The following is a 21,721-nucleotide window of genomic DNA, read 5'->3' as shown; positions in this document are numbered from 1 at the left end:
GTTGACAGGCTTGAGGTAGGAACCACTTTTTTTCTTAATAACTTTGATGTCAAAAGACAGTTGTGTAACAGCAGATGGCCTTCTGGTGATAATTTCCTGCATGGCTCCTTTGGAAACTCCAATCTTATTTAATTTATTTTTTATAGGAAATACCAATGAATTTTGTGGATCCCAAAGAAATTGACATCCCGAGTCATGGAACGAAAAACCGCTATAAAACAATTTTGCCAAGTAAGTAAGTTAGCCCATGGTTTCCTACTATGACGTTTAGTCCTGCTTTGAGAACGTATTGCTGTGAAAATCTAGCAGTCTTTATCTTTGATTGTTGTGTACCTATTCATAAATGTATTTATATTCTATGTAGAAAGTCAACAAAAGCCCAGTGCTGTAGGACTGGCAAATGCAGAACTCTCACTGGGTGCCTTAGTAGGTGCACAGTTTGTCAGCATCCCAACCACGTACTGAAACGCAGCCTGGGTGCATGCTGGTTTTCTCTGGAGGACAGCTAAGGCAGATGGGTAGAGAGAGGTCTGCTGTGGCTCGCAGTAGCTCCCCTGATCTGGAGGATGAGAGGACCGAGACTGTTGCCTCCATCACAGCCCACACTGTCTTGCAGTCACTGAGTTCCCTCTGGTTGGGTCAAGCTACTTGGGATCCTGTCCAACGTTAAGTGACTTAGACTGAGAAAAGCAAGTGCATTCTATCCCTTCTTGTAGTGGACTTCCATCTTTATAAGTCCTCTGGTGTTGGTTTTCTTCTCCATGCACCACATGGCTTTGTGGAAGTCTGTTTACATTAGTAAGAAGACCACTCTCATGCAGTGCTGCCTCATCATTGCTGTAAACTGGTTACTGCTTTGCTATACTGCTTCTGTATTTTCCTTGGCCCAAATTATTTATTTCTGATGAAGTAACAATTATGTTGTTATAATTAGAGGTGATTGAAAACTTTTCAGTGGAATAGTTTTCCTTCAAAATACACGTTTCTCTGAAATGCAACTATTTTCATAACATCTGTTGGGGGATAATGAGATATTCCATTTTTCTTTTATTAATAATTTTCTTTTGTGTTCAGTTTCAAAATAGGTTGCAGAAGTTTTAACATTGCGCTAAATATAGACATGAATAGTTGTGTTTTTAGAATATTTTGACATCACCAAAGTGAAAAAGTGCAGTGATTCACAATGTTGGGGGACACTCACAGAGAAAAATGTAAACACATCCCTTTGCTTAGGTTTGGAATGAAGAATACTTTTAAAACGACAGCATATCCTATCAACTAGAAATTTGTTTTCTAATCATCTCTATAATGTCCTTGTAGGCCGATGTTATATATTAGTCATGCAAATTCACACACTTTAAATGACAGGATTTCTCTCAGCTAGCCTGAATGCATTGTAATTTGTTCACATCATACAAAGGCCTTGCAGTCAAATTAATGAAAACTGATGGCCTTCAGCCGCTAGATTAGTCTCAGAAATGTGATACGTAGCTGGGAAAGAAACTCGCTGTGTGGAGTCTTCACTTCCCTTCAGCCCCCAGTAGAATTCCCATTGACTTCAATTTTAGTTCATCTATTGCAGCTCATAGCTGTGTGCAGCTGAGCACAATGGAGGAACGTTGAAGGGAATTAAAGAAAGTAAGTAACTGAATGCAAGTTATATACCAAGTAATGAGAAAATTCAGCATCCCTTAGAGTCTGGCCCAGTGTCAACAGGATGTACGCAGAGGGTGAAATCCTGATCCCTTTGACGACATCAGGACTTTTGCCACCAGCTGCAGCAGAGCCAGGATATCGCCAAGCCTCCCTCCGCCTGACGGATGGACTTCTGGAAGGAGTTATCCCTTCCCACAGCATCTCGCATCCAAACTGCCACAGCCACCATCAGGTTCGTCTTCAGCAACGCCTTGCAATGAGTCCTGTTTCACTGCAGCATGTGTTTTGAATCGGGACATGACAGCTGGGCCATGGTTGATACTGATGAACTTTGAGAACCATCATGCCTTTGTGTTTTCACCTCCAGTTCGCTGGGACGTGCTGCTAACTCCGAGACACATTTTCAGTCCAAGCACGCTGCCGGTGCGCACCACAGCTACTCACTGACAGGCACTTTGTAACCATCTTTGACAGAAATCAAAAGGTCTGTTGTGTGTTAGCACCAGGCTGTTTCAAAGAAGATATTTTAAGGATTGAGGCACATGCTCATAATAAATATTTGCACACCCCACACCCAGTATGAGAGGGTTGGAAACGATTTGAGTGATTAAATAGAACAGCCTTCCTGGTTTCCTGCTCAGATGATATCAACCTGCTGCTTCGTATGCCCGTGTCAGCTTTTCCATTCCCAGTGCTGGGTGCGTCTCCTGTGGGGCACCTGTGGTGACAAGTGACATTTGAGCTGATGGATTATCTCCTAAAAATGCCTGTCCTGCCAGCTCCACCCTCTGCGCTATGGAAGATGTTCTCGTTTTCTAAGAGATAACTCTGTGACAGGGGGCATGAGGGCAGGTTCATGTTAGTAGATACTACCAGCCAGACACACTCATGTGAAATAAAATGCATGCCTAATGAAAATTATTCTGTATGGAAAACTATAAAGTGCAGGAAATGTTACATTTCTATGAAAGATGTTTCAGTTGCAGTATAACATAGCCCACGTTCTTATGCAAACACTAGGGTGCCTCTTTAAGTTTTCTAAGTGTTATTTGCTTTATAATAATAAGCTAATACAACTAATGAGGGGATAGTGTGGGATCAGAGGCAAGTGGCTGAACTGTTCCTTAAAATCACTGTTTCTCCATCCCTCCTCCTGACTGCAACCCCACCCACTGGTCCTGTTAAACCCTTCTGTGTATCTGCAGCTGCATTCCCTCTGCCATCCACCTACAGCATTTCTCACTCCCTCTGAGCAGGTTCCCAGTCCTGCACACAGATTTCCCTGTCTCTCACCACAGTCACATCCCCATGGCAGAACACCAGCCCCGCTGCTCCCTCCTCATCCTCTTACTCCACATCTTCGCCTTTGCCTGCTGTCTCCTGCAGCCCCTACTACATGTCCCCACAGCAGGTCCTCAGCTTCAAAGCCCTGTGTCTTTTCCCCTTCCTATCTCACTTTTCCATCTCAAACCAGAAGCAGAATTACCTTGGTGTTTCAGAGCATGCATGGGCTCTTGCTTACAAAGGAGCAAGTGGCTTAACACCATTCCGTGGGTATCCTTGCGTGTGCAACACATCCAAGGTACCTGGATGTCATCCCTCACCCCTTTCTGAAGAGTACCCTCGGGGCAAAAGTCTACATGAAAACACTGGCAGCAGAACAGCAGATTCACAGTAACATGAAGGTAGATGAGGGCAGTAGATGAGGGCAGGGCTGTGGCTGTAGTCTATCTAGACTTCAGTAAGGCATTCAACACTGTCTCCCACAGCATCCTCCTAGACAAACTGGCTGCCCGGGGCTTGGATGGATGGACTCTTAAATGGGTTAAAAACTGGCTGGATGGCTGAGCCCAGAGAGTGGTGGTGAATGGGGCAAAGTCCAACTGGCGGCCGGTCACTAGCGGTGTTCCCCAGGGCTCAGTTCTGGGGCCGGTGCTGTTCAATATCTTTATAGATGATCTAGATGTTGGGATTGAGTGCACCCTCAGCAAATTTGCAGATGACACCAAGCTGGGTGGAAGTGTCGATCTACTGGAGGGTAGGAGGGCCCTACAGAGGGATCTGGACAGGTTAGATAGATGAGCCGAGACCAACAGCATGAGGTTCAACAAGAAAAGTGCTAGGTCTTACACTTCGGCCACAACAACCCCATGCAGCATTACAGGCTGGGGGAAGAGCGGTTAGAAAGCGGCCCGGTGGAAAGAGACTTGGGGGTGCTGATCGACAGTCGGCTAAACATGAGCCAGCAGTGAGCCCAGGTGGCCAAGAAGGCCAATGGCATCCTGGCCTCTATTAGGAATAGTGGAGCCAGCCAGTCTAGGGAAGTGATCGTCCCTCTGTACTCGGCACTGGTGAGGCCGCATCTTGAGTACTGTGTTCAGTTCTGGGCCCCACACTTCAAGAAAGGTGTTGAGGTGTTGGAGCGAGTGCAGAGGAGGGCGACCAAGCTGGTGAAGGGTCTGGAGGGTCTGACCGACGAGGAACGGCTGAGGGAGCTGGGGTTGTTTAGCCTGGAGAAGAGGAGGCTCCGAGGTGACCTTATTGCAGTCTACAACTACCTGAAGGGAGGTTGTAGTGAAGTGGGAGTTGGCCTCTTCTCCCGGGCAACTAGCGATAGGACAAGAGAGCACAGCCTCAAGCTTCGCCAGGGGAGGTTCAGGTTGGACATCAGGAAGAATTTCTTTTCAGAAAGGGTTATTAGCCATTGGAATGGGCTGCCCAGGGAGGTGGTGAAGTCATCATCTCTGGATGTGTTTAAGAAAAGACTGGACATGGCACTTAGTGCCATGGTCTAGTTGACAGGGTGGTGTAAGGGCAACGGTTGGACTCGATGATCCCAGAGGTCTCTTCCAACCTGATTGATTCTGTGATTCTGTGATTCTGTAGAAAGTGCTTGGTGGGTCAGACCCACAAATCCACAAGCTGTTTCTTGAAGTGCTTGCACTAAATCTCGGACCCCTGCGGCCCCAGAAGAAGTCAGGATAGAGGAGGAATCTGTCTTGGTAGATGAGGGCTGGGTCAGGGAACAATTAAGCAATCTGGACGTCCATAAATCCATGGGCCCTGATGGGATGCACCCGCGGGTGCTGAGGGAGCTGGTGGAAGTCATTGCTAGGCCACTCTCCATCATCTTTACTAAGTCGTGGGCAACGGGAGAGGTGCCTGAGGACTGGAGGAAAGCAAATGTCACTCCAGTCTTCAAAAAGGGCAAGAAGGAGGACCCGGGTAAGTATAGACCGGTCAGCCTCACCTCCATCCCCGGAAAGGTGATGGAACAACTTGTCCTTGGTGCTGTCTCTAGGCACATCAAGGATAGGGGGAGATCATTAGGGGCACTCAACATGGCTTCACCAAGGGGAAGTCATGCTTAACCAACTTGATAGCCTTTTATGAGGACGTAACCCGGTGGATAGATGATGGTAAAGCTGTGGATGTGGTCTATCTCGATTTCAGTAAAGCGTTTGACACGGTCTCCCACAGCATCCTCGCAGCTAAACTGAGGAAGTGTGGTCTGGATGATCGGGTAGTGAGGTGGATTGTGAACTGGCTGAAGGAAAGAAGCCAGAGAGTGGTGGTCAATGGGACAGAGTCCAGTTGGAGGCCTGTGTCTAGCGGAGTCCCTCAAGGGTCGGTACTGGGACCAGTACTATTCAATATATTCATTAATGACTTGGATGAGGGAATAGAGTGCACTGTCAGCAAGTTCACTGATGACACAAAACTGGGAGGAGTGGCTGACACAACGGAAGGCTATGCAGCCATTCAGAGAGACCTAGACAGGCTGGAGAGTTGGGCGGGGAGAAACTTAATGAAATATAACAAGGGCAAGTGTAGAGTCCTGCATCTGGGCAAGAACAACCCCATGTATGAGTACAAGTTGGGGGCAGACCTGTTGGAGAGCAGCGTAGGGGAAAGGGACCTGGGGGTCCTAGTGGACAGCAGGATGACCATGAGCCAGCAGTGTGCCCTTGTGGCCAAGAAGGCCAATGGCATCCTGGGGTGTATTAGAAGGGGTGTGGTTAGCAGGTCAAGAGAGGTTCTCCTCCCCCTCTACTCTGCCCTGGTGAGGCCGCATCTGGAATATTGTGTCCAGTTCTGGGCCCCTCAGTTCAAGAAGGACAGGGAACTGCTAGAGAGAGTCCAGCACAGAGAGCCACGAAGATGATTAAGGGGAGTGGAACATCTCCCTTATATAGAGAGGCGTGAGGGAGCTGGGTCTCTTTAGCTTAGAGAAGAGGAGACTGAGGGGTGACCTCATTAATGTTTATAAATATGTAAAGGGCAAGTGTCATGAGGATGGAGCCAGGCTCTTCTCAGTGACATCCCTTGACAGGACAAGGGGCAATGGGTGCAAGCTGGAGCACAGGAGGTTCCACTTAAATTTGAGGAAAAACTTCTTTACTGTAAGGGTGACTGAACACTGGAACAGGCTGCCCAGAGAGGCTGTGGAGTCTCCTTCTCTTGGAGACATTCAAAACCCGGCCTGGACGCGTTCCTGTGTGATATGGTCTAGGCAATCCTGCTCCGGCAGGGGGGATTGGACTAGATGATCTTTCGAGGTCCCTTCCAATCCCTAACATTCTGTGATATCTGTGATTCTGTGATTTTCCTCATTTCAAGAGCTGAGTTTACAGCACTTAACCTGTTTCATAACTGATCAGGACTGTTAATTTATAAAAGATTCCCATTCAGCAGCAGTGGTTTGTTTAGTTTGATTGGAGTTGGAAGGAGGTTTCAGAAATTGTGAAACTGATTTAGTACTGTTCCTTAGTAACAGAGGGATTTATCCCAAGGCATGGTAATTAAACATGGATGTTGAGGTCTGCTTGAAGAGGTTTTTTAAGGTAGGGGTCAAGCTACAGCAGAATCAGAGGCATTGTGTGAGCTGGAGGAAGCCGGTGTTTTTTCAAGGCCACGTAGCCTGAGGCATTTGTGGAAATGGCTAATAATCACTCTGTGCTGAAAAGGAATGAGAGGTTTCCTGTCCTCATATTGTTAAGGGGGAAAAAAAGCTCTACGTGAAAAAGTTGGGAAACCTAGTACAAAGAGATTTTAACACATGCTAACCAGGGTTCATGTTGTGCTGTTAACGCAGAGGACAAGACTTCCATGCACATGCTTTGAACTAGAAGTCATGCATTCATTTGCACATTTTAAGAAACATAATTTCAAAACACAAGCCTGGGTCCTGCAAAGGCTCCACTCCTGTCCAAGACGCGCCTGTGACCTCCATTGGGAAAAATTATGTTTACGATCATTCCTCCTCTTCCTTTGATTTGCAAAGGTTTTATCTGGTTCTTAGGAACAGGATGAAAAGTCACAAAAGAAATCCAAAGCAACTCTGAAAATACCATTTTTTTGCTACAGCATATGTACATCAATTATATCTTTCTCGTGCAAACAGCAGGGCCACATAATAAATAGTGTTTTCTTACCACTCTCTAGTTCAGCATCCATGTATGTATCTTTGAACACATTGCCTAGCTTGGACTCAGTAAAGCAGCTATCCAGCGACTATTTTCAAACCAATAGGTGTCTGTATACTGTCAAAAAGCTGCTGATTCTCATTAATTTTTTAAGCAAATTGCCCGAAGAAAAGATTATTTTTTTAAGGACAGAAATATTTCTATATCATTTTGTAACAGTAGAATATTTTTTCAGAAAAGGTGTGAAGAAAGTCAAAGTGTGCCCCTAGACAGCCACAACATAGGCACCTCACTCCCCTTCTCCTTATCCCTTTCTCTTACGCTGTGTAATTGAGAATTTGCTGGCTTTAATTCCAAAAGGGTAATACATGAGGGATCACATGATCACAAATGAGCAAGCAGAAACTTCCTTTGCAGGAGGGATTTAGTAACCCCCAGCTCTATACTCAACAGAACTGGCTCCTACTCCATTCTAGATCATCCAAGAGAGTGAAGGAAAGAAGAGTGTGAAGAAAATATTCCTGTATTTTGGCATTGTGTCTCCAGTCTAGTACACATGAATGGTCCCAGATTGTGTCAGATGAGAACACAGGACAGAAGGGAAGGACATGGATTACCTAGTCCAGCCCCTTACAGTGAATTTAAACTGGTATAAAAACACACAGCTGATTTCATCACAGGCAGAGGGAGTTTTTCTTAGTTGAATTCCAGCTGTACTTATTGGAACAGTACAGGTTCAGGCAAAGATCAAAGTTGAATCCGAAGGACGTGGTGTAATTATCCAGCATCGTACAATGGTAGGACACAGGTTTCAGAGACAGTCTAGGCAGGTCAGCTTGATACCCAACACGGGCAGACTAGACCTTGCTGAACATTGCCTGGACCTGATAGTGTTACTTCAATGTCCACAGCTTGCTGAGATACTTCTACACAGCCCAGCATTGTGCAGTATAGATGTACCTTAGTTACACGTGATGATCCTTTGCAGAGGGAAGAACTTCATGCATAATGCTTTAGTGTTTGACAACCCTGAATAACAGTAGATTTTTTTCTTCAACAAGTCTTTGATTCTCTATAGAAATCTTCTAATTATGGGTTTTCTTTTCAATTTCCATCTTCCTTGTGCTCTTAGATCCTCTAAGCAGAGTGTATTTGACACCAAAAAATCCATCTGACTCCTTGAGTACCTACATAAATGCTAACTACGTTAGGGTAAGTAAACGTAAACTCTTCATGTGCTTTTGAGACAATATTTGATTTTCCACGTGTATAGCTGATTTTGCCAAGGTGCCACTCATTTTATTCCTATCCATCTTCATTGATAAATCCTAATCTTTTTGTCTGTGTGATACAAATTGTGCTGTTTTTAACAAAGACCACATTACTAAAATGGCTGCAGTAAGAAAAACAATATATCAAATAGTTTATTAAAAACAATAAGAAACACATGCATTACTATTTCTGTTTACTTCAGTATTTACTGTTTAATATTTTCCTACTGCCTTATAGTAAGGAAAAGAGGGCTACCTTCTAATAGTGACAGAGATACTGGTATGTTGGTAAAGAGATCAGAGTCAACTGCAATATAAGCTCTATGGTTGCTCATTGCAGTCATGTTATCCACAAACAAGATCAGCGGTGATGTTTTTTTTTCATGCATAACTATATCAATTGATAGTCCTGAAATCATCAGTTAAGTAATTAAATAAATGTTGTAATGAGTTTGTGAAAAGGAGCATAAACAGATGTGTTAAATACACACATATGCACTAGCGCATATACACACACTCATTCACATATTTACTCCCTATATTGAATGGTTACATGATACAAAGACTTTATGAGCATGAACCCTGTTGGAAAACATTATTTCTAAGTGTCAGCTGTGTTATAATCCTCGGTGACACACACAGAGCCTTCTTGAACTCGTGGCACAGTGTATGCTGAATAGACTACTAAGAAACTACTTCAGTCATGTTTTAGGAGTATAGTCTTCTACCTTCAACATTAAATGTTTTGATTAGGAATGTACCCGATCCTCAGCTGGAATAAATGTAATAGTGCAACTGAAATTTGGCCCCAGAGTCTACAATGATGTTGCTTTTTTAAATAACAGTACATGAATATGTACATACACATCCTCCATGCCCCTTACCCTGCCTCACTTTACATCCTGTACTTTCAGTGTTTTGTATGAAAGACCTCATCATGTAACTAAGCAGAGCGGTTCTCTTTGGAGAGCAACTCTTCCATCAGCCAGGCCGTGTTTTGAGTCCTCTGAGGTCTCCCTTTTCCCTATGCCACCACCCTTCAGGCCAACATATGGTGATTTCTCCTGCTGCTAAAACTGGTTGAACTGTCAGCAACTGCAGAAAAAATCCAACCCAGCACTGAAATAAAATTTCACATCCATGTATGCAATATCATTAGGCTCGCTGGGATCCTGACATACCTTTCATGGGCACAATATGTTCAGGCAGATTGATGAGCAGAAGGAGGAGTGTTTATTCCAGCTGAGGATCTATCTATCATGCAATGACTAACAGCTGTCAGGCAGAAAGGTACCCAAAAGAAAGACCCATGACTAGAGGCTTCCGCACCATCTCCAGCCATTCTCCATTCGCTCGTCCCCTTTAGGCGTTGCCTGGCTCTCCTGATCTGCATTACTGTCGGGCACCCCATCACTGCACAAACTCACAAGTTCTCCTTCTCACCCCAAAAATAAGAAGGCAATCTCTTGTTTTTTCTCTTTTCTTCTTGCCTTTCCCTCCCTTCTGTTTCCCCACTGTCTACCTGACCTTTCTTTGCCCTCCTATACACTTGTGTGTCTCGGAACTCCCTATGCTGATATGCTGTCCCTCCTATAACGTCTCGTAAAGGCAATTCTCCCTTGGCAAAGATGCAGAGCAGTCTTTGACTCCACAAGCATTTATGTATTTTAAATCTTTCTTCCTGTCATGAATCTTCATAGAAACCAGTTCTATAGTTCTCATTTTTTTTTCAGTGGCTTGTTGACTGTAAACTATATTGTAAACACTGCAGCAATATAAATCATGGATTAAAGTACCACTGGATGATGGGAAGCCCCAACAACTTGGAGAACAGAGTAAGCTAGAAGAAGCCAAGTAAGCAGGGAAATTTGAGAGCAACTGATATATTCTCAGGACCATTTCAGTCCATTGAATAAGTAGTTTCCAGAGGAAAAACTGTTCTACTGAAAAATTTCTGATCTGCTCTGCTGTTAGTTATAACTGCTTTCTGTTCAAATAACATTTAGGGGTTTTTTTTAAATTGCAGATTCCTTTTTTTGCTCTTTTAGAATATTCACCTACAATTTTGGTTTACCACATGAATTTAAAGTAAATGCTTTTGTGTCTGTTTCTAAACCAGGGATATGGAGGTAAAGAGAAGGCTTTCATTGCAACTCAGGGACCCATGATTAATACCGTGAATGATTTCTGGCAGATGGTTTGGCAAGAAGACAGCCCTGTCATTGTTATGATCACAAAGCTGAAAGAAAAAAATGAGGTATGACAACTAGCCAAACTGAGAAATTATTCCAATGGCTGCATACTGTAGAAAGAACATTAGCAGATATGGAAGCAAGCTAGTGGATAACCACCTCTTAAATACTCTGGTAATGGGCAATGTGAAAAGTAATGTTGGGGTAGCCAAATACACCAACTGCAATTGCATAGCAATCAGAAAAGATGTATTTAAAAAAGAGAAAAAGGAATTAAATTTTCTAGATCTGTGCCGTTGGGTTCATAATTTTTTAAGAAACACGTCATTTATCTGTTGGTCACCTCTGTACTTCTTGTTACTTTGTGTTATGTTATGATTAGAGGTTTCCTGACATGGTTGAAGTTTGCACTTTGCCATAATGGCAGGTTTTGAATCCATTCCAGACATTAGAAATCTTCTGGACCGTCTCAGAAATGTAGTTTGGGCTCACAAATGCCAATACCATGGAGGCACTTAGCCAGAATGGGAATACATGGCTCTTTACCTTAGTACCAATTAGACATGACAATTGCATTTGAGTTGCTAATGGCCATCTAATTGTCTGTTATACATTCTGTGACTTTTGGATTGTTTCCCAGCTACATCTTTAATAGCTTTATTTAGTGTTCACATAAATTGTTGCCAGGCTTTCCTTGATAGTGCCAGAGTCCTATTTGTGACTGCCAGACATTAGGAATGAAAATCACTCTCCCATGCAGAGGGCCAACACAAAGCTCTGTTTTGGAAGTTCGAATGTTAAAGAAGTGGTTTACAGGGCTTGTGGACAAGAGAGAGACAGACATAAAGGAGTTTGACTTCTTTCTTGTGTCCAAACTGCTGGACTTGGTAGCAATTCCCAACTCCAGGTAGGTGCCTCAACCAAGTCTCAGCACCGTGCCAGATAAGCACCAGGGCTATATTACCCTTGCTCCACTCACACCCCTGCCCTTCCAACTCAGATGCATGTGATGACAGAGAAACAGATTTTATTCAAAGTTCCCAGTCTGAGTGATCAAGGGACCAAGATCCTGAGTGCGTTCCCAGAGCTCAAACTCACTGCTCCACTTAAATGTGGACTCGGTAGACATACATACTCTTCTTTCTTCCGCACTTGACCACTGCTTGGCTCTTTGTCACTGTGAGTTTGGGCTTCTAATGTGAACTCACTTTAAAATCCAGTGGATTTCAAGAAAGCTGTGTGTAAAAAGTATGTTGGTCCTGTAAAATATCCCAAGACGTATTTCCAAACCAGGTGCCATTTTGCACTAGACAGTTCAAAAAAGTGTCCAGAAGCCTACATTAAAAAGATTACTCCTGAAAATGTAGAAAACTTACCCCAAATTGGCCAAAAGAATAAGTGTTTCACTGAGGAAATGCTGACTGTTTAAACACTCACATCTGACACTGTGTAAGAAGAATGACTTGAAAGAAGTGCCTGGTGGTTTCCATCATATCAGGAAGCCCTGTGTTTACCTGAGTTACGCAGGCTCTAGGCGCTGGTGTTTATCTGCATTGTTGTGGCCTGGCAGTGGTAATTTCCTCCTAATAGAAAGGAGGGGGAATCTCAAATCGTTCCCAGGCTATAAAGAGAGGCTGTGTTTGCACAAGCTGTTCTGCCCTGTCTAGAAACCTTAGGAACTCTCCCACTGTTAGCAGGTTCCTCCTGGAACCTTGCTTGCTATTGAAAAGAAAACAGTTTAGCTAATGGCTATGCTCAGCATATTAACTTCACTGTTAAAGTATTTGCTCTCTACAGAGAAGGCAAGAGCAGATGTTATTTAGCATAATAGCACTTGATATTTTCTCTTCTCTGTGGTCTGCTTTACTTCCATCATTTTCAGGGAGGTACATCTGCAATATACACACATATAAATACCTTCATATTTGAAAGCATACTCATCCACTCATCCACAGCCACCCCTGCACAAATAAACCTGACTTTCAGGTATAAACCCCATTCCTCAGTTGGTATAACATCAGCCAGCCTCCATTTGAACTATAATGTATTATAATGTATAAATTAATGTACAATAAGGGAGATCTCAAATGAGACACAAGAAAAACCATAATCTCACCAATAAATTCATTTATTTAGCATAAGTAAAATTATTTGGGACATTAGTGTCCTAGTTCAATCAACTGATGTGATGAATTTGCAATAACAATGGGAATTGTGTGAAATGGTGATAAACGAAAGTTTCTATAGAGTTAGTTCCGTGGAGCATTAAATTATTGGATTTTCTTTCTTTTTCATTTTGAAATCTGATTAAAAAAAGGAGATTGGTTTGTAAGCAAGAATAATGCTGAAGGAACTATCGGGGCCATGAGTGTTTTAAGCAGAATCTGTAAAACCTGTCCTCAGAGATACACAATGTCTGAACAGACTGGAAATCCACCTGTGCAAGGAGAGTGCACAGCAAAGAAGCTTCTGCCTGGATAAGTAATGAAAAACTTGGAATTCTAGGCTATAATTTTAGGGTTAATATGAGAAAAAACACATCTCACTTAGTGATCTAGGTACCCTCCTTGGTCACTGAAGAGCAGTAGTCACCTCCAGAGGGTGATCCATCCCACTCTAAGAGAATGAGATGAATCACCCACTGAAGGTGACCATCTCTAATTCTGTAGTAATATTTTAGGACACAACCTTACAAAGCTTTATTCACAAGGCACATATAAACTTCAGATATTACTGACAGTTTAAAGACAACTGAGCAGTGGAAATTAGGCAAAAATGCGGAGTGTAAGAATTTTATATACTTCTATATAATTTTATAGAGAAGTTTATAGACTTCTGTATTATCAGCTGTCTTTCAAAGTTATGCTATGTATTCCATAGATAATATACATTTTATTTGCCTTTAGAAAATACCAGCAAGAAAGGACTAGTACTGACAGATGCATTGCACAATGCGTGTTTATTCAACTTGGATAATGCAAATCTTGTTGGATAATGTAAATCTTGTTGGCTAATGTAAATCTTGTTGTCAGTAATTATCTAGGACAATCTTGTTAACTCACTATTTAAAGCTCATAAGATTTTACATATAACATTTTTTCCCTTAGTTGGTCTATAGGCATTCTTATCTACACATAGCAAAGCAGATTTTGGAATTCAGAAATCCTACCTTTTGCAGAATTCACATAAGCCTCTTTGAAGATAACTTATTAGTTAAGTTGAGTATTGGCACCATAGATATGTCTTAGGTTTTGGAAAAGCTTAAGAAGATTTGGTCCTAACTTAGAGGATTTTACTATATGAAGACAAATCCTGCAAGCCATCTTAAAATATACCTCTCATACTTGAGTTAGTAGTGACAATAAATAGAGGACACGAGTAAAAAAGGATTCTGGAATTGAAGCTTTGTTGTCATTATTAATTAGTGTTGTTTGTTGGCCTGGTTATTGGGACATTTAATGTGTAAATTTGTTGACGTAGCTATATGGAAAAATAAAGAAGTAGTGGAGCTGAAGTAAAGCAACTTCACAAATATGTGAGAATTGTTAAACCAAGTTTGTTCAGGGTCCAAATCCAGGGAAAGTAAAGTAGGTAAATAACCCATCAGCTGAGAGTGTCTTCCTCCATTCAAGAGAATTGCCTGGGGGACTGGGCTGCAATAGGAGCACTTTCTGGAAAGTTAAAAAAGCCTGTACTCCTGAACACAGACCAACTGCTGCAAATAGCAGGTGCCAGCCCCAGTCGGAGGCAGGGCCAGACCCTGACCAGTTATGGAGATCCACCTCAGGAGCGGTCCCATGAAGCTTGGCACCCGGCAGGCGTGGGACGGGACACACAAGGAGACAGGACAGGGGATGGATGGAATCTAAGCCTGTGTAGCCCTGTCACAGGGGGAAGGACAAAGGCTGAAATCAATTAAAGGTGATGTGAGATACTGTTTCTTATATAAACATCCTGTTTGGGTCAGGGAATGTTGGGGTGTTTTGTTTTTTTTTAAAAAAAAAAGGTCAGGCATGACAACAGAAATAAATAATCATTTATGAGCAAAAAGCTAACCAATGGAAATGAATCCAAGGGGGGAATTTGAAAGATGGCAGGAAGATGAGATTTTCCACATGAAAGTAAGAAAATTCCCAGGCTTTTGGCTGGCATGCAATTTGGATGGGATTTCTTTTTTTTTTTTTTTTGAGTTTAAGCATCTTTTAAAAAATCCTGCTCATAGATGTTATATGTTTGCTGACTACACAGAGGATTGTATGTTCATCCCGAAGCTCACAAAATATGTGACCTATTTAGAAAGTACTCTAATAGATGTATATGCTGAAAGGGAAAATGTGCAGCCTGAAAGATCAGCAAGGAACAGAATCAGGACCAGCACAAAGAGTGGAGGTGGAGGAACATATGATGACAAGAACAAGCGAATTCTTCCTTTTTTTCTGATGTATACTGTAGGCAATAAGCTTTTACTGATTACAGACATGAGGCTAGAGAGTACCCTTCTTAACCTCTGTGTTTAGCTTTTGAACAGGTTTAAAACGTATCTTCCTGAGACCAGTGGAATTTTCTCTAAGGTTCAAGCAATAGCTGGAGGCAGTTTACTCTTTTTTGCCGATACTCCTGGGATTTTCTACATTATTTTTTGTATATCTGATATGTTTATCACTCCCATCTTCATCTTTTTCCCTTTATTACAATTAACTTTCAAAAGCATATTAATTCCCCCAAGTATCTGTCTTCTTAGAAGTGCCTGAGCGAGCTGATCCCAGCTCTATTTTCAAGGCTATTTTTTAAAGTAGTAACAAATGGTGTTTTAAAAAGATGCATGGAGACTGTGGTAAAAATAATCCATTGTATCTCACTAAATGTAGACGGACTGTTATATGAAAGTTATTTTAATGAACGGCCCCATTTCATTGTCCACCCAGCGCAAGTTGCCAATTCCTGTTCTGGGAAAGAGTCAAGAAAAACACTCTTTTGGAGTGCCTGAGGGCTTTGTAGTGAGCATCACATGCTCGCATTTATCAAGAAGTCTCAGGGGTTGACCCAACTATTGTTGATTGTCAGGGTACAATTGTGTATTTAGACTTTTCTTTTTCCCATATTAGCACTGAAAACTACACTCCCAGGGAGGAGCATGAATTGCAGATCTGGCGGATGATAGTAGCTATATGTGTCACATGGGGGGACTGTGGAGCTTGAGAACACTTTTTTTTCATACAAATTTCTGAGTATTTTATTGCCATTCTTGATGTCTTTGGGGAGACAGCAAATTTAGGATGTTCGAGTAATTCTGCAAAAGACAGGATTTGAATGAAACCAGTCAGAATGGCCAGCATTATTTCAGAAAATGTGGCTTTCACACACCTTACACTATTCAGGTAATGAGCATCTATTTTTAGAAAAGTATTTATAGAACAGAGATGATTCGGTTCAATCAGCTATTGGGTTATCAAGTAGAGTAGCAGCTTAAAGATCACACCTGGTGGTAAAGCCTTGCATTTCACTGATATTTTTTTTCTGGTTCATTTTTAGCAGGATTTACTGGGAGTTATGCTTTAAGGAAATTAATTATATTAAAGGGATTGTTTCATTTTGCTGTGTAATGTAGGCTACTGTCTAAATAAATACCAGTTTCTTTAGCAAGAGTTTGTGAAGAAATACAAACAAGTTCTTTCTGGGATTCCTATTACTGTAGAACTGTCTGTTCTCTTGGTGTTTTTTTTACCTGTGCATTGTATATTAAAAAGAAGGTTTTCTTTAATTGTTGGGTTTTTTTTAAATTTAATGAGCAAGGCAGATTAGCTAGCATTATTTCAGAAAATGTGGCTTTCAGATACCTTACACTCTTAAGACAATAAGCATCTATTTTTGGAGAAGTATTTATACAACAGGGATGTTCGCTTTCAGGTAGACTATAGAGATACTTTAATGGAAATGAATATGAAGTTGCAGTTGAGTTGAAGATAAGCAAATTATTGCAGGGGAAAAATAAAATGGTTCATACTGTATATACTATTTCTTCATCTCCTTTTTAGTAGATGCTTGTCAGATACATTGCTAAAATAGTATAACACTACTGATTCATCAAGAATTCTGTATATAATTTTGTGTAGCTCTGTCAAGACTGATGGATTTTTTTAACATTCATTTCCAGTAACTTATATAGTAGATAACTCAGATTCTGCAAAATACGTTAACATGCACATTAAGTCCCATTGAGTTCAGTAAGATCTAAGGGCACATTTACATGCTTTGTTGTATCAGGGCTCAGGAGAGTAAAGAGGATAAAGAGTCTTTTGAGGAGAAGACAAATTCTGAATCTCTTGCTCAGAAGGAAATCCCATTTGGAAAGAGTAAACTGCATAAATGTAATTCTATGAATTCAAGAATGTTCTAGGAAAAAAAAATCTTTAATTCTGAATGTGGAAAATAATTCCTTTAACTGACCTTCATTGAACTTCTAAGAACAAAAACAGCTTTTCGAAGTGCTCAGTGATAGACATCCATATTTTAAAAACTCAGATCCTGAAAATCAAGCCTAAGTCATTCATTAAGAACCTTGCAATATCTTATTGAGGAATGCTTCTGACATGAATAACACCTCAGTTGAATTCATCTGAACTTTCCAGACAAATTCATTCTGTGTAAAAATGAGATATGAATATGGCTCCAAGATCCAGTTTGTTGATGACATTGATGCTTACTTTCCAGAAATGCGTGCTCTATTGGCCAGAAAAAAGAGGAATCTATGGGAAGGTTGAAGTCCTTGTTAACAGTGTGCAAGAATGCGAGAACTATACTGTCCGTCAGCTTACGATAAAGGTAACAATCTGCATCTGAGAAGCATTGTTCCTAATGCTTTATTGTTTTAATGTTAAATGAAGTTAAAGTGGTTTTTTTTTTAAAGGGCATAAATTTTTACAGGAGGAGTAATTGAGCTATGAAGCTCACAGCTGCAAGGTATGATTGAGACCAAAGTGCTGGAACACTTATCGTATTGCTGCTTTCTATCACTCTGGCAATAAAAACGGCTTCAAAAAGAGTGCAAGTTTCACTCTCTTCAATTACATTTGCTTTGAGGCCTTTTTAGCATTGCCAAGGCAATGTAAAGGGATCTGAGTTAATGAAAGAACTAGCATAGCACCACTCTGAATAAGATATGCTGCTCATGTTGTGTGCTGAGTGCATCTATAACCCATTTGAGAAGCTAAAAATATAAGTAGTATATAAGCAAAGCTTCATGCTTTCCTGGTTCTGACTAAATGTTAACTGTGCAAAATAAGGCAGATGCTCCTCTTCTAAGTTACGCCCCATATTACACTTAGGTGCTATCAGATTGCATCATCTGCTGCTCCTGACAGAGCATTGCAATAAATAATGAATTAGGAAAATTTGTTTGGTGTTTCAGCTCAGGCAGTGAGAAGTGAGCAGAATTTATATCGTCCAACACAACTTCCTCTAGCCCATATTTAGCCCCTTTGCTTGTTGAAGTAAGTGGTAGCAGCCTCTGTTGGAGAGAATAACCGGACAAACTGGGATGTTTGATTAATCTAGGACAGTTCTGCACCTTTAACTTAAATACTCTTGTAATTTTAGTATCAGACCCTTATGATAATGTCCTTAAAAGGTAGCGAACATATACAATAATTTAGAGATTCAGAAGCCCAGATCAAGCTAATCTCTCTAGATCTTATTGCTGATCTAACACAGCCCTCTGACAATTCCCAACTGACAACACAGCAAGTCAGTAGTCAGATGGACAGAGCAGAATTTACGTAGCTGGAAAAACAGCTAAGTTTTCAGGTGCACAAACCCTTCTTACAACTGTGGCCCTGGAAGCACGCCTGTTCCCTGCAATTGCTTCCTCCGAGTCTAATAAAACAAAATTGTTAAATCTCTCTTAACATTTTTACTGTCTTTTTACCATAACATTGAGAGAAATAAAAAGAATTGTTCACCACAAGTGTGCATATAAATTCTTCATGTCTTTTTCAGCAAGGGAGTCAGTCCCAGAGTGTGAAACACTACTGGTACACATCCTGGCCGGACCACAAAACCCCCGACAGTGCTCAGCCTCTGCTGCAGCTCATGCTGGATGTAGAAGAGGACAGGGTGGAATCACCTGGCAGAGGGCCTGTCATTGTGCACTGCAGGTAATTTGCAATCCTTCTCTTAAATCACTGCCCGAAGCAAGGCCACAGCAAATCACATCAAACAGTCCTCCTCCTAAACAAAGAATGCATCTGGGGAAGAGTAAAATTCCCCAGATCCTCTTCATGCTAATTGCCTTTTTCTGTTCATATTTGAGGATTTGAGTCTTGGAGAGAATTCCCTTGTTACTAGCAAATGGTTTCTGAACCATTCTCCATTTCTGCTAATGAACTCCGTTTTTGAAAGACCAGCTGGAAAAATTATTTTGCTTCTGTTTCTTATTCCTGATTTGCTTTCTTTTCAGTCTTGTTGCATAATTACATACCTAAATCAGATGCCATGCTCCATGAGTGGCTGGCTAAAACATTGTAAAGCAAGCAGGCATCACGTACAAATTTGGAGACAAAAACACATCAGTACTAAAATTTGTGAATGTTTTCACAAAGGCAGTTGGTTTGATACTCAAGAGCAAAGTGCTATTCAGTACTCAAGAGCAGAGTGTTATTCACACAAATTATAATGAACCAGAGAATGTCCTTCTAATCATTCTAATTAAATTCCATTTTATTGCTTTATATTGATTCATTGCCCCATGTTGCAATTTAAGTAGTAGGAAGTAGTACTGGATTTGTTATATTCGTGGAAAGAAGTAGGTGAAGCAAAACAGAAAAAAAAATAAAACCATCATTTCCTTACTTGCTTTGTCTCGTAACTGTGATGGTACATCTCTTACAGTTGGGATAGTACTTTTTTTTTTCCTAGAAGTACATCAAAACCAGAACTTTTCATCTTGAACCACTTCTTTTCAACTCCATATTTAGGAGATTTAGAGAAATGGAAGGCAGATTTGAACCACCCATCATTTTTCAAAACCAGAATGTGATGAATAAGAAACTCACCCAAATTTTATGCAGCTGTTTTTATCAGGAATTGTAGTTTCTCTAAACAATCCACAAATCTGTGGATGGCTATTGAGTCCCATTTTTCCAGTAAGGATCTTCAGTAATGAAGGTCTTCAGAAGAACAGGGTGTCTTTCTGAGGTGAGTGATATGACAGCAAGGTCTGTAATTATGAGCAGGAATTTATTCATGATTAAAGACCCAGATATCATCTCAGTTGTGATTAAAATTATTATTTCTTCAGTGACAACTCAGCTATCTATATGCGCACTACACTATGGTCTACAAAATGGGTAAATTCACTCATACTCCATTTTCTAGTCAGATAGTTTTTTCCCTTTTAATCTGAGTTGCAGTTGAGGTCATCCAGTTCTTATAGAGCCTGTGCACACTTTTAAACTTGGGCCTCAGATACAACTGCACAATCCTTAGTTATTTCCAGAGGAGCATTACTGTGCACACTCAAACAATGATCCTTAATCTGAAGCAGAAATTCTTTAATAATTTCTTAACATGACACAAGTGGGAAGAAAAGTAATTCAGGTTTTTGTACGTGTCTTCTTGTAGCGTGTCAGCATAGAATGCTGTCTTACACACATCAGTGATGAGCCCATTCAGGACTTGGGATATAAGAAGGACTTTACTTCTTTTAGCAAAGTAGTTCCTATTCTGCAAAAGAATAGGAAAAAGTGTAAACTTCTGCTTTGGTCCTTAAAATCAGCAGATCTGATTACACACATGCCAAGGACACAATTTTCCAAAGGAAGAAAGTTTTTAAGTTCTTACCCATCTATAGTGGCATTCACTGGGAAGGTATGTGTTTCCTCTCTCATGTCACTCATTGAAAGCATGTGGTAAATATAGAAAATATCTCCTTAATCTGTCCTTTGGTTGTGTAGTTAGTATATGAAAATAAGCTTGGTTTAATGGCAACTAGGTGGTTTGGGATCAAATATAAGTTTTAATTGAGGGAAAAGGTTTTTTTTCTTTAAACTGAATCAATGAGGAAGAATTAGAACACAGAATTATATTCTGCAAATGTAAAACTAATTTAGCCCCATTTAGTCAGTGAAACCAGGTTGACTGAGAATCTGGACCACAATGCCACTTTCTACTCCCCAGAAAAAACAGCAATTTGGCATATTGGGGGACTTGTAAGAGTTTATTAAATGAGAATAAGGGATAAAATTTTCATGCTCAGAAACTTGACACTGTTAATAGTTATTGCTGGAAATTTTTGCTTATCTTTCCTCATCAGCTAGTGCATGAACATGTTGTATAAAAAAGCATACTGCCTGCATCTCTTAATCCCAAAATCCTAACAGTCTAATATTCCATACCCCCAATTAACAGACCACAGACATTACAAATGAGCTACTACATGTTAAACTCAAAAACAAAAGGAAAAAATAGAAATAGATGTAATAGAAATATATATATACACCATGTTTGGGTGCTTGAAAATACTTCAGAGTACCTCTCCATATTTTCTGGATATACCAGGAAAGAAATGTCAGGCAAGTGAAGAACAATGTCATTTTTATCTTTCACTGTCTGAAATAAAGCTGTGTAATAAGACAGCCTGAGCTGAGGAAGAAAATACATTAGAAAATCCTAGTCTTTGTTTAATACATATTAAGAACTTGTCCAAGAACACTTAATCCATCCCAAAAAGGGGGAAAAAAGAACCCTTCATTGTAGCCAACTTCACTTACATCTGAATTGTTTAAACTTGTTAGCCCTGCTTTCAAGGGTTTCAAAATACTTGAGGAAGATAATGGGGGTAGGCATTAGATTGCTTTCTCCAAACCCCTCTTTATAAACTATGTCCTTCTCCTTTTGGATACATTTATCCCATAGATATTGATGTCCAAGGAGACAGGCTGTCAACTCAGGATCTTCATCTCACTCGATCCTTTCTTATGCTGCCAGTTTTGCATCACATTATCCCCTCGTGGTTGGCTTAGACATCCTCATATATTTAATATTGCTGAGTCCTCTTGGAAATTTTCACTTCCAGATGGAAGGCCTCTTGAATCCCTAAAGCACTGCTGTCTTTCATTCTGTGGCGAGTAGATTGTGATTTGCTTCAGCTGTAGCAAATGGGCATACTCCTGGTAACACT

General features: G+C 40.8%; 1 protein-coding gene across 1 annotated transcript in view; it reads left to right on the top strand.

The window, feature by feature from the left end:
* PTPRR (protein tyrosine phosphatase receptor type R) overlaps positions 1-21,721 on the top strand; it is a 139,329-nt gene that overhangs the window by 110,030 nt on the left and 7,578 nt on the right. Inside the window, exons 8-12 of the mRNA XM_068401734.1 lie at positions 147-231; positions 8,215-8,294; positions 10,473-10,610; positions 17,257-17,367; positions 18,541-18,698. Coding sequence (XP_068257835.1) covers positions 147-231; positions 8,215-8,294; positions 10,473-10,610; positions 17,257-17,367; positions 18,541-18,698 — 572 coding nt within the window. The remainder of the gene's footprint in view (positions 1-146; positions 232-8,214; positions 8,295-10,472; positions 10,611-17,256; positions 17,368-18,540; positions 18,699-21,721) is intronic.

Source organism: Nyctibius grandis, chromosome 5 (assembly GCF_013368605.1).
Source record: "Nyctibius grandis isolate bNycGra1 chromosome 5, bNycGra1.pri, whole genome shotgun sequence".
NCBI lineage: Eukaryota > Metazoa > Chordata > Aves > Nyctibiiformes > Nyctibiidae > Nyctibius > Nyctibius grandis.
Note: the sequence above shows the minus strand (reverse complement) of the source record. Positions and strands in the feature narration are given on the sequence as shown.